The following is a 17,160-nucleotide window of genomic DNA, read 5'->3' on the forward strand; positions in this document are numbered from 1 at the left end:
TCCAGACGGTCACCCATCACATATCTACTCCAAGTCAAACACTCCTAATTGTTGAGTTTTTAAGTGATGAGGAACTAAAAAGTAAATGTATCTTGTTGGTATAGGTAATACCAATTAATTCCTATAAGTCATCTTCATATGTACAGTCTCATATCTACACATTCTTTGGATTCTTCTTATTCTAGTGTGATTTGATTGAGATGTTATAGCCTCCATCTGCTGATGACCCATATTTGCCTCACCTAATACTTGTGATGACCCCATATTCACCTTCGTCTCCCACTCTTTCTTCACCTTTCTCCACCAATATCACCTTGAAAACAACCTTAAACCCTAACCCTAAAATTGACCCTTACCTCGAACCCTAACCCTATCCTTAAGCACTAATTTGCCAATCCACTAACACTTCTCCTAAACCTAACCCTTTAATGCTAAACACTAATCCTAAAGCTAATCCTAACCTTAGAAACTAACCTTAAACCATAACCCTTAACCAAACATGATCCCAACCCTAAACCATAACATTTTCACCTTAATATTAATCCTAAATTGTAACCATAAACCCTAAACACTAATCTCAACCCTAATGTATTGCTACTGGATACAACCAACTTTATATTGTTGCTTTTTGCCATATTGCATGTAGATTTCATTTGAAAATAGAACATGATAAAATATCTTTAGTTTTTTTTTTCTTTCATGTAAACATTCACATCTTTACTTTCAATCGGTCTATGATTCTCTATGTTTAGGATCAAATTTCCACTTAAAATTTAAAGGATGCATATAGGCTAATAGAACAAATTACAATGATTTAATAATAAATCTCAATTGAGAATCAACATTATAAAGGATTTCGACACCAAATTCCTTAAAGACATAAATGATTTTGACATCAAGTTTCTCGATATAAATTCTCAAATAGTGAATCATCCACCTCTCTCTTGGTTGAGTTTCTCTAAGCTAACATAACCAACATAAACAAATTCACTTTATTCATTTTAAAATAATTTGTAACATGTATATATTTTAAAAATATTTGTAACCTTTTCTTTAATAAATTACTACATATATAACAAATATTATTAACTTTAACTATTACAAATTCAACAATATTCGTAATTTGGGCCTGAAAATGACTCTCAACACAACAATTAACCCAAATTATCCATAGAAATTTTGCGAAGTACATGGACTCGAAATGATTATTAAATTAAAATGATTCCAATATCTGAACATGAAACACCAAACACAATTAGTGCAAACACCTTCCTGCCTAGCGTACACTCAACACGTGGGCTCCATAAAGATTTTCACAAACATTTAACTATTTTTAAAAAATGGGATTCCGTACACGTTAATTGCCCTACATCTGGACCATCGATTACGCAACCAATATATTTGACGCTCTACAAAAACTTTTCATTGCTGCAGGACCTATCACACTCTCCCATTCCAGTCGATGTCTAATGGGTGTCTTTTGTTTAACGTTAGGTTCAACAAACACACATTCTCATTCTCATGCATATTTTGTAACTAAGAATTCATAATTTTTAATTCAACGACAGTTTAGGATCTTCTAATGATAAATCAAACATACACTAGATTGTTTTGTTTTGTTGTTCTGATTTCTAGGTGACTCTTCACTTGGTGTGTGGAAGTGTTCCTCAATTTCTTCCTTATGCGTGAAAGTTACTCCCCCCATCCTTTTCCAACCTTAATTTTTTTTTATATATTATATGAAGTGACCAAGACCAGTTAAAAATTACACCTTTTTTATTTTATTTTACATAAAAATCACACGTTTTGTCAGGAAAGATGAATATGATATTACGGTAAATTTAAAAAATTATAAAACACCATATTATAATATAAAAACAACATAAAACGTAAATTTTCAACTAAAATAGAATTGATATTTTTAAAAGTAATTATGAATCATTGTATATTATTAAATCTTTATTTTATTATGATATTGTTAATAATAATACAAATATTATAAAATGTAACTAAAGTATTCAAAATATCTGGGAATTGTATAATATACATTCGTATCTGAATTGCGCATCACACTAGTTACTATTTGGAATTGCTCGTGCTTCTTAGTTTGAATGACTCGAAGACTTGAATGAATTAATAGGATTATGCCACTGACCAGAGACGTTTTTGAAAATCTTGTAGTATTATGGTGTTCTGGTAGCGAAGCAAATATATGAATTGCTTTCACTGCAACTGCGAGGCTGAATTATAGCAACATAATTTATCCTAGAATTATTGGATATCATCATAAACAGTACATAATGTAGAATGGGAGTAACAGAGAGAATACTAGCAAAATCAACAACAACGAAGACATATATGATATTGAAGTATATTGAACTATGAAGCTCCTTATTGACATATATGATATTAAAAGGTCATTTCTAAAAACTTATGATCACAATACACAAGACAACTGTAAAATATTCAAAATTAATGAATATGAAATATGCTAAAGAATGATGGGAACCATATAGGCAAGAAGTCAACACTATAATGGAAGATCACCTGAATGGCCTATGAGGCTTCTCTAAAACAGAGAAGAACATTTCCTGCTCATCCTTATCAAGCTTTGGAACAACCACCCATTTGTGCTTCTTATACCTCAGCATTTTGAAGGCCTGCAAGTAATCATACAAATCTACCTTCAAGCAGAAAAAGCTGTCAATCCAAAGCAACCCCCCTGGCCTCAGAACTCTATCCCAATCATACAATATAAACTCAAGGAGCACAAGATCAATCCACCCATCAAGAAACCTTGTTGTGTGAATCAAATCTAGGGTGTTGTCAAAAAATGGAAGCCTTTGGTTTATAGTCAAGTAGAGAGGAACAAGTCCTCTTAGAGCAATCATTTCATTGAAGGGTGCTCCAAAATTGATATTGGCTGAAACTATAGTCACATTGAATTCCCTCATCCTAGCAGCAAAAGTCCCAGTTCCAACACTTAAGTCCAATCCTATAAGGAAAATCTGCTGTGCGGTCTGAATCAGCTTCCAGGCTTACCCATCTTGGCATCTCATGATTGGTGAGGTTGAAGCAATCAACACCCTTGAAGAATCCCTTACGAGTGGCATTGCCAGCAAGACAAGCAAAGTTCTTGCACTGGTATTGACTCCATCTGACATTTCTATCATCAGGGAGTTTCCACAAGGATTCATTGACGGGAAATGGTTGTTTGTATAGCTTAGGGGATCTTGAAAAGCACCTTCTCCTAGGTAAAGGATCACAGCCATGAACCATAAGCTTTTGAGCCAGTTTCCAGTCATCGTTGCAGATCTCACCAACATCATAATCCATGTATTCTTCTAGCTCTTCCTTCATGGCAAAGCAGGTGTGTCCTATGCTGGTGAAGCTTGCATTTTCCCCCATAAAATTTTGTTTTCCTAATCTGTTAGGTTTGATCCTAACATGCGAATCTCTTCTCGCAGAAAGTAGTCAGCAGGCTCATCAGATTGCTTCTTTTTTGTTGAAACCACCATTTTGCTGATTATTGCCTTCATTTTGTTGATGAGACGCTGCCGCCGACTCAAGAAGTCCTAATATATCAGAAAGAAATGCACCTTGCTGGAATACAGATGGGGTCAATGATGGATCCTGTTTTGTTTCCCTCAGTTTGTCCAGTTCCTCTTCAATTTTCTGAATTACCATTTCAACAGTTTTCATCAGCACCTCATTTTGATTCCCATTTGGGACCTCAGGATTCAGAGATTGACACACCATTTTAGTGATTGCTCAACAAATAAACAGAGATAAATTGACACATATCCCACGCATACTAATAAACAGAGATTGACACACCATTTTAGTGATTGCTCAACAAATACTTAATATCAATATGCAAAAAAGTGATTGTCACCCACAAACCTATCTTCTATTTCAGGTAATCACAACTTGTTTGAAATATTAACAATTTGTGATTCAACTCTTGCCCGAATCTAGAGGAAATGCCAATAGCGCTAGGAAATGCATTAAGGATAGAAAGCACTAAAGAATGAGTTGATGCATGTGGCACCATATTTAGATACAGATAAAGTGCATCTGAAGCAAGGTTAGCATAAAACTTGGTAATCTCACGAGCACACGTTATTAGCTAGCTCATACCCGTGCCACGAATCCGTAATTCATTGACTTTCTCTATTCTGAATACGACACCGTAAATATTGTGCCAAAAAAAGAAAAAAAAGGCAGAAGACCTTGTTTGTCCCGGGAATGAATGAGCAACAAGTGCAAGCTGTCTACTAATGACGACAACCCAATGGGTCCATGAATTGAAAAACGGGAAACAAAAAGGTACTACAACCAATTTCTCTGAGAAAGTTAAAAAAAAAAAACACACTAAAACCCCGTAAAACAACAGAGTCTAATGTTCTCACCAAGAGATTCATTCCACCGTCACACTGTGGGTCAAACCAACAAAACTAGGGAAAAAAAGTATCCATTATATCCAATGTCAAATAAAAAATCATGGTACAAACAAAACGCAGTCGCGAATAATTTTCCCTAAAAAAGTGAAATTCGGCATTTCTGTGCATTACCAATAAATAACTCAGTAACCCGCAAAACACTTGCTAACACCATAGAATCACATAATCAAAATTCAAACCCTCCTGAAATTGCCTTGTAATCCTACACATGCTCCCACCACCACCACCACCTCATTTTTCTTCCTCAGAATTAAAAAAAAAAAAAAGAATCACCATCTCCCGTCTACAGGGAAGATTTACATTTTGCAGAAAATTTAGATACAATTTTTTTCTTAAATGTTTTTAGTACTATTCTCTAATCAAAATTGTAGTCTTACCTCGACAATCTACACCAACATCTAAACATGAACTACTTTTTATTATGATGGTCGAGATAAAACTCGAATTTTGATAAGAAAAACAACTAAAAACATTTAAATGCTTCTCCTTTTACTTCCCCACTGAACTCAAACTACACCGGAGAAGAAAATTCAAATTCAAATTCACCTCCTCGCCCTGGCATCGGCGTACTGCGAGAGCGGCACGACCTCCTGCAGCGGCGTGGACAGCGGCGTCGGCATGGGGGAGTTCCGGCAAACGGGGCAGGACCCGTTAAGCTTGAGCCATGGGTCGAGACAACAGAGATGAAAGTAGTGTCGACACTCTGGCATCATCCTCAGCATCTCCGAATCCTTGTACTCGCACAAACAGATCGAGCATGTGCTGTCGTAATTACCTTCCTTAACGAATGGAAACTTGGGGTAGGAGTTTATGACGGCCTGGTCGAGGCCGGTGGCGACGTCGTTCTGGCGGGTGTCGTCGTCGTCGTCATCCTCGTCCTCGGGTACGAAGATCACGCGCGGGAGCACGACGCCATCGGGGGTGTGGCGGCGGTTGTTGTTGTTGTTGCGGCGGCGGAGGGTGCGGCAGCAAAGGTAGGAGGAGAGGATGAGGGTGGAGAGGAGGAAGAGAACGCCGAGGGCGATGGCGATGGAGTAGCCGAAGCCGAGGTTGGTGAGGTAAGGGGTGGTGGTGGCAGTGGGTGGAGGAGGAGAGAAGGGGTTGAAGGAGGACATTGAAGAGAAGAAGAGGAAGGATGAGATGGGGAATTCTCCATTTGTGGAAGGAAAAGGGAGGGAAATTAGAGTGAGTGTTGTTATGTTTTCTTGAGAGGGCCAAAGGAAGTTGGTGGGGGTAATTAGCTGCTGCATTTAATACAACTCTATATATTGCTTTTCGACAGCCATTTAATTGCTGCGCTGGATTCCTCATAACTCATAACTCCACCAAAACAAAAACAAACACCACACACCTCTACACTAGTTTACTTAATGATCAAATAGTATCAAACAACTAGTTCGACTTCGAGATTGTTTTAACTGTCTTTTGATTTTGAGTTTGAATTTTAAATTGAAATATGCAAATGCTTTAAACAGTTCAAAGGTTAAACTTTTTTTTAATAGAGATTATATGTATGTTTGGGAGAAATAGTCATTCTCTAATTGGTAAAATTAGATTTTAAATTCAAAATCATTGGTTAAGTTAGAACAGTTCTACAATTAATTCATGTGCTAGATGATTTAAAGATAAAATTTTACTAGTTAAGTATTTAATTCAAGATTAAATTAAAGATTTTGAAGTCAATCAAGTTAAAATAATTCTACAATTTTGGAATGAAAGGAGGCTTGGAATTTTGGTTGGGCGTGTGGCACAGATGAAAAGGATGTGTGCGACAAATCATATAGAACTGTGGGACCTAACTGGAGTTGTACATGTGCAGACAATCTATTGTACTGTACGGATTGTTTGTTGTAATAAACCAATCTGTTGCCGAACGAACTTCATTGGAGCTTTTGATAGAAAAGAAGCTGACTGAGTCAAATCCAAAACGTTGCTTGGAGATTTGGAGTAGGGTACATTGGTTAAGCTGATAAGAGAAACGTACATGATGTTAGACATTTTTCTAATTAAGTAACGTATTTTCGATTCATCCAGAGTCAAAATACGTGTTGATTTGCGGGGTAGGGGTTAATAAGTTTTTATTTATTTATTAAAATTAACTACTTTACTAAAACTAAAACATTAAAACAAATTAGACTTAGGGAAAAAAAGTCACATAATCATGACTTACACAAATAAATAAATGATTTTTTAAACTTTTTTTAAATAGTTAAATCCCTCTATCATGTAAGAAAATTATATAACTCAAGAGATTATCAAAGTCTTTAAATTCTTTGACGCTTGATGCTAAAGGTAGTTGAAAAATGTGACTTCATTATGCTCAAGGAAAATAACACCAAGCTATATCGATGCTTATTATGAAACCAAGTATGAATTAGTCACATAATGTCACATTAATTTAAACAAAATTTGTAACATACAATGATAAGGTTCAAGATAGCAATTTCCCCCTCTCTTACACAGCCTTTGATCCTCTCACATTGTCTTGTGTTGTGTCATGGCATTAACTGCCTTGACTTCATTCAAGAGAAGTCACCATAGCTCTTTGATTTTTCCACCGAAACAACAGAAGCTGCAGCACCTTAGAATCCACAGTGGAACTAATCCGAATAAAGCTTGCATGGTATAGCTCCGAGCTTCTTGGCATTGCTGCCTCCGTTTTCCGTTCAGCGTCTAATGAGGATGCTCCTCCATGCACACAGGCTTCTTCAGACCATTGATCGTGCTGCGGTTGTGGACTAAACAAGACTTTGAAAGATCCTATTTTGTCACAGGTTTTCCAACACCCATCTGCTTAATTTCTCTGGGTCTATTCCAATTTCTTTCCTTTCATTCATAAGAGAGATAAATTAAATTTGATGCATCATGAATGATAGGTTTTATCAATAGAATTATAGATTTGTTTTTATAGGTCAGGGGTGATAAGAACAAATTTTAACACAACTCTGTTTCACATTTGAATTCTCAACACGTTTGATTGGCAAATCTTTAACCTCATGAAATCTTAAGCCTGTGTGATAAGCACAAATTTTACTGAGATTATAAGTGATTGTCGCTTATGTTGGCATGCAAATTAAGAATATTTTTTTAGCAAGTGAAGGTCTATTTGGTTGCAGGGCTGGCCTAAAGAAAATTTTGAGGGATAATTTTTTACTTTACCCGTGTTTGGTATGCGAGACAGTGAGAAATTAGGAGAGAAAGGGTGGATGGAAAGGTAAAATTAATTTTAAAAATGGTGAGACCTATTATACTATTGTCACATATTTTTGTTCATCTTTCTATCTCTCTAACTTATTTTCTGTTTCTTTTCAATCAAATACATTTAATTTTCACTTTTTTCTTACCTATTTTTACTTTTTATTATTATTTCCATTCACTGTAATTCTCTCCTCTCTAACATCTCTATCAAACATACCTAAATGAGAAAGTTGTGCATTTGACCTTTAATGTCAACATATGTGACCTTTTTACTTCATAAGATTTAATAGCAAATAATTTATTTTGATAATTACTTTATCCTTGGCTGATCCTGATTGGTTGATAAGCTCTATGGCACAGTCCCTCATTTTCTTTTACGACCATTGTTCTTCAATGCTATGACTTACGAGTGTTTACTAAAGCCCTCCTGATAAAATTTGAACCCTTCTAAGTAACCTTGGCTTCTTGTCTTCTTTTAATCCTGATTTCCTTAATCCTTATATGCATCTTCAAGGTTTGGTGACTTGTACTACAAATTGTTGCTAGCTCCCCTGATGCAACTTGGTACAGGCAGAGAGATTATCACTGCTAGTCTTATGTCACGTATACAATTATATAATCGCTACACTCAACTTATTAGGGGAGAGGGTGTGGAGGATAGGAATTACTACACAGAAAAGGGTCATACTTGAAGAAGTGTACTTCAAGTAGCAGAGTAGCAGAGTATGTTCTGTTGGGAAATACGCAAGTTCCACATTGACTATCTCAATCCTTTGAGTGCAGCTTATATATCTGTGTTAATTGATTTTAAGATGAAATCTAACATGATATCAGAGCAGGCTCTAACGTGGGACTTCGCCCTCGCTTCTGCTGCGACAATTGACATAAAATCAAACTAATACCAATTGGTATCTTCTAGTTATTCATTTGGTTAAATTGCAGACGTACGGTTCATGTGGTGAGTATGTTTTTCTCAATCATCAGGAGATCTGACATTAAATGTGTATGAAGAGGATTGTGAATTTGCGGACCCTGCAGGCTCATTTAAAGGGCTTCAGCGATTCAAAAGGAACTGAACTAATTTTGGATCCCTTCTGGAGAACTCAAACACGCAGCTTATGAAGTGTGAAGATTTTGAAGTGAGGAAACTTTTGATACAACTTTATTCCTTTCCTAGTTGAGAGCATGTTGTACTCTTTCTAAAGAATGCTTATAGTGTTTTAATACATATGGTTCCATGACAGGATAGAGGAATTGGACACTGGCGATTCAACTGTATCTTGTCCTTTCCTTGTAACTTTTAATTTTGTAACTTTTAATTAATTTTTCAATTTTGATCAATTTTTTTTTTCAATTATTTTGATCAAAAGTTAATTTCTATAGAAAATAGATAAATTAAAATTAGCACATTTAAATACTATCATAGCATATATCCTAATTTTTCTTCACTTTATTTTTAGTTACGAGTAGTTTATATTAATTAGTTTTTTCCTTCCATGTTTTTCTTTATTTTTGAAATAAGACAATATGATACCTCAACGCACACAGATTAAATGATAAACAACTATTATGATTTAATCTTACTAATTTCAAATCCTAAAAATTTAGTTATGACTACTACGATTTGGTTGAATTAAATATTTTTTTATCCTTTAAATATTACTAATTCTATTTTATTTTAAAAAAATGATTCATTTTTAACTTTTATATTTTAACATGCAAAGACATGTGCTTTAATTTTTTTTTTAATGAAAAGACTAAAATTATATCACTTTTAAGATGCAAAGTTGTATTCTATTGTTTGATTGGAATATGTGAAACCTAGCGTGTTAAATTACTTTAGATTTGATTTAGAACAAATTGATAGATGTTTAATATTTGTTTAGAAAGGAATCTGGCATTAGGGATCCCACATATTGGATGTGTAAATATATAATTTGTGGTCCATAATTTAAGTTGTGATTTATTTGCTATAAATATTAGTTCATAATCATATTATAATTATATATTTTGTTATTTTAATGAAATTTTGTATTAAAATAGTAAACAACATTGGAATCTAAAAATCATCTTAAAAGATAATTTTTTTTAAAAATCATCTTAAAATCCTAATGTTTTTAATATTTTTTAAACAATAAATAATACAATCTAAATAATTCCAAGAAAATCAATGTAAAAATCAATATTCTTGTACAATTTAAAAAATCACGGTGAAAAGTGTTTATTTTTCACAACACTTAGAGATGATTGAGAATCATCATAAATACTTAAAAATAATATTTGAAATGATTTTTGGTAGTAGTGTTATAATTTCTTGACATACTATATTAACATCGCATGAAAATTAAAAAAATGACATGTCAACAAATTATGAAATTTTTCGGTTCATTATCACAATTTAATATTAGTTGTTGTATTTCAATCTTAGTTCAAGAGTTGTTGTTTCAGAAGTTCTGGTGTTTCAGAACTTGGTAGTTGATCAGAATCTGAAGTTTGTTTTGTCCAGCTGTCATTTCGGTTAGTTAGTTAGAATGACAGCTGTAGTTTGTTAAAGTTTGTGGCCTATATATATAGGGCCTTTGTAATCTACATTGAGTGTCGTGATCAATAAAATTTTCTTCCTTCTTTAATTCAATTTCTCTTAAAACTTAGTAACAAGTTTTCTCCATTAGCGTTCAAAACTCCAACAGAATTGGTATCAGAGCCAGGTTCGCTTTCAAGAACCTCAAGAAAGTTGCAGAATCTGTGAAAGATGGCTACAACATTATCAAATAATGGTTTTCCAGCACACCTACCAATATTTGATGGGAAAAACTATGATCAATGGATCGCGAAGATGAAGGTAATATTCAGATTTCAAGATGTGGTTGAAATCGTGAATACTGGAGTTGCTGCATTACCCAGAAACCCAACTGATGATCAAAATGCTGCGCACAAAGAACAAAAGAAAAGGGATGGTAAAGCTTTGTTCATCATTCATCAATGTTTGGATGCAGACATTTTTGAGAAGATTGTGCATTGTGAAAATGCACAAGAAGCTTGGGATACTTTGGCTAGGAACTATGGTGGAGATGAAAAGTTAAAGAAGGTACGATTGCAAGCTCTAAGAAGGCAATATGAATTGCTGCAGATGACTGAGGGTGAAACTGTTAATCAATACTTTGTGAGGTTAACAAGCTTAACTAATCAAATGGTGAGAAATGGTGAAAAAATCTCTGATTTGATGAAGATTGAGAAGGTGTTGAGAACACTAACTCCTAAGTTTGATCACATAGTAGTAGCTAAAGAAGAGTCAAAGAATCTTGATGAGTTGAAGATTGAAGAACTTCAAGCATCGCTAGAGGCTCATGAACTGAGATTAAATGAAAGAAGCAAGATCAAAGACAAGTCAAATGAAAGTGCAGCTGATCAAGCTCTGCAGGCTCAGCATCAGAAGAAAGGAAAGTATAAGAAAGGCAAAAGAAAGAATCAGAATTCAAAGAACTCAAATGAAGGAACAAGCAAAGGCCATGATCACAGTTCTCAAGAAGGAAATAAAGGTCAGAAGAAGAAGATAAACAAGAAAGATATTCAGTGTTATAATTGTCAGAAGTGGGGTCACTTTGCAGCTGAATGCAAATCTAAGAAGGTACCAAGAGAAGAATCTGATGAAGCTCAATTTGTTCATGACAATGAGGGTTACGATTCAGAAGGAGCTATGTTAATGGCAATCATCAAAGAAGAAGATGATGATGATCAATGGTATCTAGACACAGGTTGTTCAAACCACATGAGTGGGAAGAAAACCTGGTTTTGTGAGCTTGATGAGTCAGTCACAAGGAAGATTAGATTTGCTGATGACAGTGTGGTGAATGCTGAAGGCATAGGCAAGATCAAGATTCAGAGCAAAGATGGTAAAGACTCATTCATTTCTGATGTTCTTTATGTTCCAAATATGAAAAGTAATCTCATTAGTATTGGACAATTGCTTGAGAAGGGTTATACTGTGAGAATGGAAGACAAGATCTTGAGAATTTTTGACAATAAAATGAGAACAATTCTGAAAGTTCAAATGTCAAGACAAAGAACTTTCAAAATTGGAATCAATATTGTTGAAAATCAGTGCTTGTTGACAAAAGCTGGTAATGAGAACTGGTTATGGCACCAAAGATTTGGGCATTTGAATTTTGGAGATCTCAATAAGCTTCAGAAGAAGAAAATGGTAATTGGATTGCCTCAGATTACTGAACCTGACAAGGTGTGTGACAAGTGTTGTATTTCAAAGCAGTCAAGGAGTTCTTACAACACTGAGATTCCAACCAGAGCAACAAGAAAGCTGGAGACAATTCACTCTGATGTGTGTGGACCATTTGAAGTAAAATCAATGGGAGGTAATAACTATTTTGTATCATTCATAGATGAGTTTACTAGAAAATTATGGATATACTTGATAGTTAAGAAAAGTGAAGTCCTTGATGTCTTTAAGAAGTTTAGAATAATGGTTCAGAATGAAAGTGGTGAAGTAGTAAGCAAGCTTAGAACTGATGGTGGTGGAGAATACACATCTAATGAGTTCAGGTCATTTTGTGAATCAAATGGCATTAAGCATGAAGTGACTGCACCCTATACTCCACAACACAATGGTATTGCAGAGAGAAAGAATAGAACCATTGTGAATATGGTGAGAAGCATGATTAAAGAAAAGGGTTTACCAACCTATCTGTGGGGTGAAGCAACTGCTACTGCAGTTTATTTGTTGAACAGATGTCCAACCAAGAGATTAGAGTATGTTACACCTGAAGAAGCTTGGTCAGGAATCAAACCGTGTGTGAAGCATCTGAGAGTGTTTGGTTCATTGTGTTTTAGGCACATACCTGATCAATTGAGAAGGAAGCTAGATGACAAGGCTCAAGCAGTTGTCATGGTTGGTTATCACTCAACAGGTTCATACAAATTGTATGATCCTATAGAGAAGAAAATAATGTTCAGCAAAGATGTAAAGTTTGATGAAGCAAGTAGCTGGAATTGGGAAGGTAGCTCATCAAGGAAGAATAGTATGGTGTATCTCAATGATACTGAATCACCAGTACAAGAGGTGAACACAAATCAAGGAGGTGCATCTGAAAGACCAACTAGAAATGTACAAGCTCCACAAAGGCTGAATGATTGTGTGAGGTTTCCAGATACTGCAGTGGCTGATGATGGTGAACTAATTCAACTAGCTATGCTAGCTGAATCTGAGCCAGTCAGTCTTGAACAAGCAATGAAGGAAGAGCATTGGAGGAGTGCTATGTTAGATGAGTTACAGTCCATAGAAAAGAATGAAACATGGTCTTTGGTTAAGTTACCTACGAGCAAGAAGTGTATTGATGTGAAGTGGGTATACAAGACTAAATTGAAGCCAGATGGTCAAGTTGCAAAATATAAGGCTAGGCTTGTGGCAAGAGGTTTTCTGCAGAGACAAGGCCTAGATTATAATGAGGTTTTTGCCCCTGTAGCTAGAATGGAGACAATAAGATTGATTATTGCAATAGCTAGCTGGAAGAGTTGGAAGATGTTTCAACTAGATGTCAAATCAGCATTTTTGAATGGTGAGCTAGAAGAAGAAGTTTATGTGAGTCAGCCACCTGGATTTGAGATAAAGGGCAAGGAGGATTATGTGTACAGACTGAGGAAAGCTCTATATGGCCTTAAGCAGGCACCCAGAGCTTGGAATAAGAAAATTGACCAATTTCTTATCAGTCAAGGCTTTGAGAAATGCATCACAGAACATGGAATTTACTTTAGAAATTCTGATGACAACCAGAAGTTGATAGTATGTTTGTATGTTGATGATATGATTGTAACTGGAAGTGATACAATGGAAATTGAATGGTTTAAGGAAGCCATGATGAGAAAGTTTGAAATGTCAGATTTGGGTGTGTTATCATATTTTCTAGGAATAGAAATTGTGATGTCCACAGAAGGAGTGCTTATTCATCAGAAGAAGTATGCAAGAGACATATTGAAGAGGTTCAATATGAATAATAGCAAGCCTGTCACCACTCCAATTGATACTGGTACAAAGCTAATCAAGGAAGGCGTAGAAGAACCAGTGGATGCTACTTTGTTCAAGCAGATTGTAGGTTCACTGAGATATTTGTGCCACACTAGGCCTGATATTACTTATGGTGTTGGATTGATTAGTAGATTCATGGAAAAGCCCATGACTTCACACTTGGTAGCAGCTAAGAGGATACTAAGATATGTGAAGGGTACAGAGGGACTTGGTATTCTATATAGAACTGGAATTGACACACCAGATGCTGAACTATATGGATACTCAGACTCTGACTGGAGTGGAGATGTTAATGACAGAAAGAGTACTGCAGCTTATGTGTTTATGTATGGTAATGCACCATTCTCATGGTGTTCAAAGAAGCAGGCAGTGGTTGCATTATCATCGTGTGAAGCTGAGTACATAGCTGCTTCAATGGCAGCTTGTCAAGCTCAATGGTTATGCATGCTTATGCAGGAATTGGGTTTGAAGTCTGATGATAAGGTTAGAATTATGTTAGATAGCAAGTCTGCTATCGATTTGGCTAAGCATCCTGTAGCTCATGGTAGGAGCAAGCATATAGAGACCAGATATCATTTCTTGAGAGATCAAGTGAACAATGATAAGCTGGAGCTTCTGCACTGCAAGACTGAAGATCAACTTGCAGACATTCTGACTAAGGCTCTGAAGACGAGCACACTTGAAAACCTGAAGATGAAGTTAGAGATGAATTCGATAAGCTAAGATTGTAATAAGGAGGTGTATTAGTTGTTGTATTTCAATCTTAGTTCAAGAGTTGTTGTTTCAGAAGTTCTGGTGTTTCAGAACTTGGTAGTTGATCAGAATCTGAAGTTTGTTTTGTCCAGCTGTCATTTCGGTTAGTTAGTTAGAATGACAGCTGTAGTTTGTTAAAGTTTGTGGCCTATATATATAGGGCCTTTGTAATCTACATTGAGTGTCGTGATCAATAAAATTTTCTTCCTTCTTTAATTCAATTTCTCTTAAAACTTAGTAACAAGTTTTCTCCATTAGCGTTCAAAACTCCAACATTTAATACAACAAAGTTATAATCAGCCCCGTTCTTAGCCTTTACTAAAGCTAACATTCTTTAGATGTTAATTGTACATAGGAGATGGACAAAGTGATAAACTCCTGCTACAATCAAAGTTATGTTGAAGACTTTGAATCTTGAAATATAAGTAAAATGAATGGTGAACATACATAATTTACGACACATTTTTATTTTATTTAGTCATAAAACAATACAGTCAAGTTTTAGTATTATAAACTTACAGTTCATCACTTCATTTTTATTCTCCATGGTTGTTTAATTATGACTTATAATCACACACATTACATAATAAATAAAATAGAACAATGTATTTCACCACTAACTGGGTAGACCACACGTACAATTCGTTTTTTATTCACTCAAACAAATATAATAAAACTGGGCCACTTTGTTTTATTTATTTATTTCGGTAGTCACTGGGCAACTTAATTTGTTGATCTCCTCTAACCATTTTCTTTTTGGTGAATCAATCTCCTCTAACTCCAATATTGGAGTCATTGCCTAAACAATTCATAAAAAATGTTAGTTAATAATAATAATGACGACAATGACAAAGCCGACCAAAGATAGAAAATTTCTGAATTTAATTATAAATTAAATACGGTAATTAAACTCTTTTCAAGATTTAAATTACTGACACGTTGTATTATAACAACAATTATAATAATGTTGAATAAAAAGACATACCCTTGCCAGAAATGCCTATCGGTTTTGCATGGCAGAGTTCAGATCAGTTTCCAATGGGATAACACCTTCTGACCAATGGAATGTCACTTCTAATAGCTTGTCTGTTTTGACTGTACCTGCACACAAACTTTCCATCCTCTCGCAAAGGCACCTTCTCAGCTTTCCTAATCCTTCAAGTTCCAAACAATTGAGCTGCTGAAATATTATCTCATTCTCATCTGATTCATCCCCTTCCTCTGTTGAAGACACTATCTCTTCAATTGAATCACACCCTTTTATCTTCATTGTTTTGAGTTGACCCAAACTTCTTGCTGTTGAGGATGTGAACAAATATAGCAGACTCTTGCAACTTTTTACTTTCAAATATGTCAGATTGGAGAAAGACACTGTGCATGGTACCAGATTTATTGAACTGAAACAGCTGATTACTTGCAATGTTTCTAGATTCCTGAGAAAGGGCACAATCCCAGAGTTCTCTGACCCAATGGAAACAAGCTCTGGAAGGGAGTCCCAGCATATCACTTTCAGCTGTGAAACCAATCCATCCTCATCCACATTATGACTATCAAAGCAGAAAATCTCTTTGAAGGAAAATGACTATCCAAGATAGATTTTGGAGTATATTTGAAGATGAATCTAATTAACCTAACGGTGTATATTTTGCAGGAGAGGGATAAAGAGAAAAGTATGCTGAGACGGTGCATTATAACAACAACATATATATACACCAATATCAATCATATTTAATGAAAATAATTGAAAACATACCTTTTTCCCAAATGCCTCCCTCATGGTAGAGTTCAGGTCATTTTCCAATTTGATAGCATCAGATGACTCCTCAAGTTGAACTTGAACCAACTTGTCTGCTTTTAGGGTACCTGGACATAATGTTTCCATCCACTTGCAATCGATTACTGACAATTCCTCCAATGATGGGAAACTTAATAAACTTCCTCTGTAGAACCTTCTCAGCTTTCGTAATCCTTCAAGTTTCAAACAATTGAGCTGCGGAAATATAATTTCATTCTCATGTGATTCATCCCCCTCCTTAGAGACTATCTCTTCAATTGAATAACACCTTTTTATCTCCATTCTTTTGAGTTGACCCAAACTTCTTGCTGTTGAGGATGTGAACAAATATAGCAGGCTGTTGCAATCTTGTACTTGCAAATATGTCAGATTGGAGAAAGACACTGTACATGGTACCAAGTATTTTAAACTATAACAATCTATTACTTCCAAGGTTTCTAGATTTCCCAGTAAGGGCTGAATCCAAGAGTTCTCTAACCCAATGGAAACAAACTCTGGAAGGGAGTCCAAGCATAAGACTTTGAGCTGTAATAGGAGTCCAGCCTCATCCACATTAAGACTATCAAAGCAGAAAATCTCCTTGAAGGAACCATCACACACCACAAGCTTCTCTATATTGGGCGCCAGTTGTAGAATTTCATATGGAAATACAGTCGACCCAATATTAAAGCCCAGAGTAAGAACTTGTAACTTGTGTAAGAAGTTTCTCTCATGAAATTCTCCACGCTTGATCATCTCCAGTCCTTTTTCACCGAGTGACAGGCACTGTAAGTTGGATGTAGGCTACCAAGAGAAACCGATAGCCAAGCAAAAGCAGGTTAGGGAGGTTGTAAAAGAGATGAACCAGGCTAGCTATTAATAAGGTGGAAGGGATTTTTTGATACAGTATGTGCCGAAACAAATTTATTTATTTG

General features: G+C 35.4%; 1 protein-coding gene and 2 pseudogenes across 1 annotated transcript; 1 reads left to right on the top strand and 2 right to left on the bottom strand.

The window, feature by feature from the left end:
• Nucleotides 1-2,393: 2,393 nt before the first annotated feature.
• On the bottom strand, nt 2,394-4,431 carry LOC114419045 (annotated as a pseudogene).
• A 102-nt stretch (nt 4,432-4,533) lies between these two features.
• LOC114419047 (RING-H2 finger protein ATL67-like) lies at nt 4,534-5,783 on the bottom strand. The gene has a single exon (XM_028384632.1). The coding sequence runs from the start codon at nt 5,711-5,713 to the stop codon at nt 5,006-5,008; it is 708 nt and encodes a 235-aa protein (XP_028240433.1). The 5' UTR covers nt 5,714-5,783; the 3' UTR covers nt 4,534-5,005.
• A 1,232-nt stretch (nt 5,784-7,015) lies between these two features.
• On the top strand, nt 7,016-8,965 carry LOC114419388 (annotated as a pseudogene).
• The last annotated feature ends 8,195 nt before the right edge of the window (nt 8,966-17,160 follow it).

The sequence above is a fragment of the Glycine soja genome, chromosome 7, assembly GCF_004193775.1.
Source record: "Glycine soja cultivar W05 chromosome 7, ASM419377v2, whole genome shotgun sequence".
Lineage (NCBI taxonomy): Eukaryota > Viridiplantae > Streptophyta > Magnoliopsida > Fabales > Fabaceae > Glycine > Glycine soja.

What these genes read in the sequence shown, in the direction of transcription:
- LOC114419047 (XM_028384632.1), bottom strand. Translation starts at nt 5,713, where the DNA reads ATGCAGCAGCTAATTACCCCCACCAACTTCCTTTGGCCCTCTCAAGAA.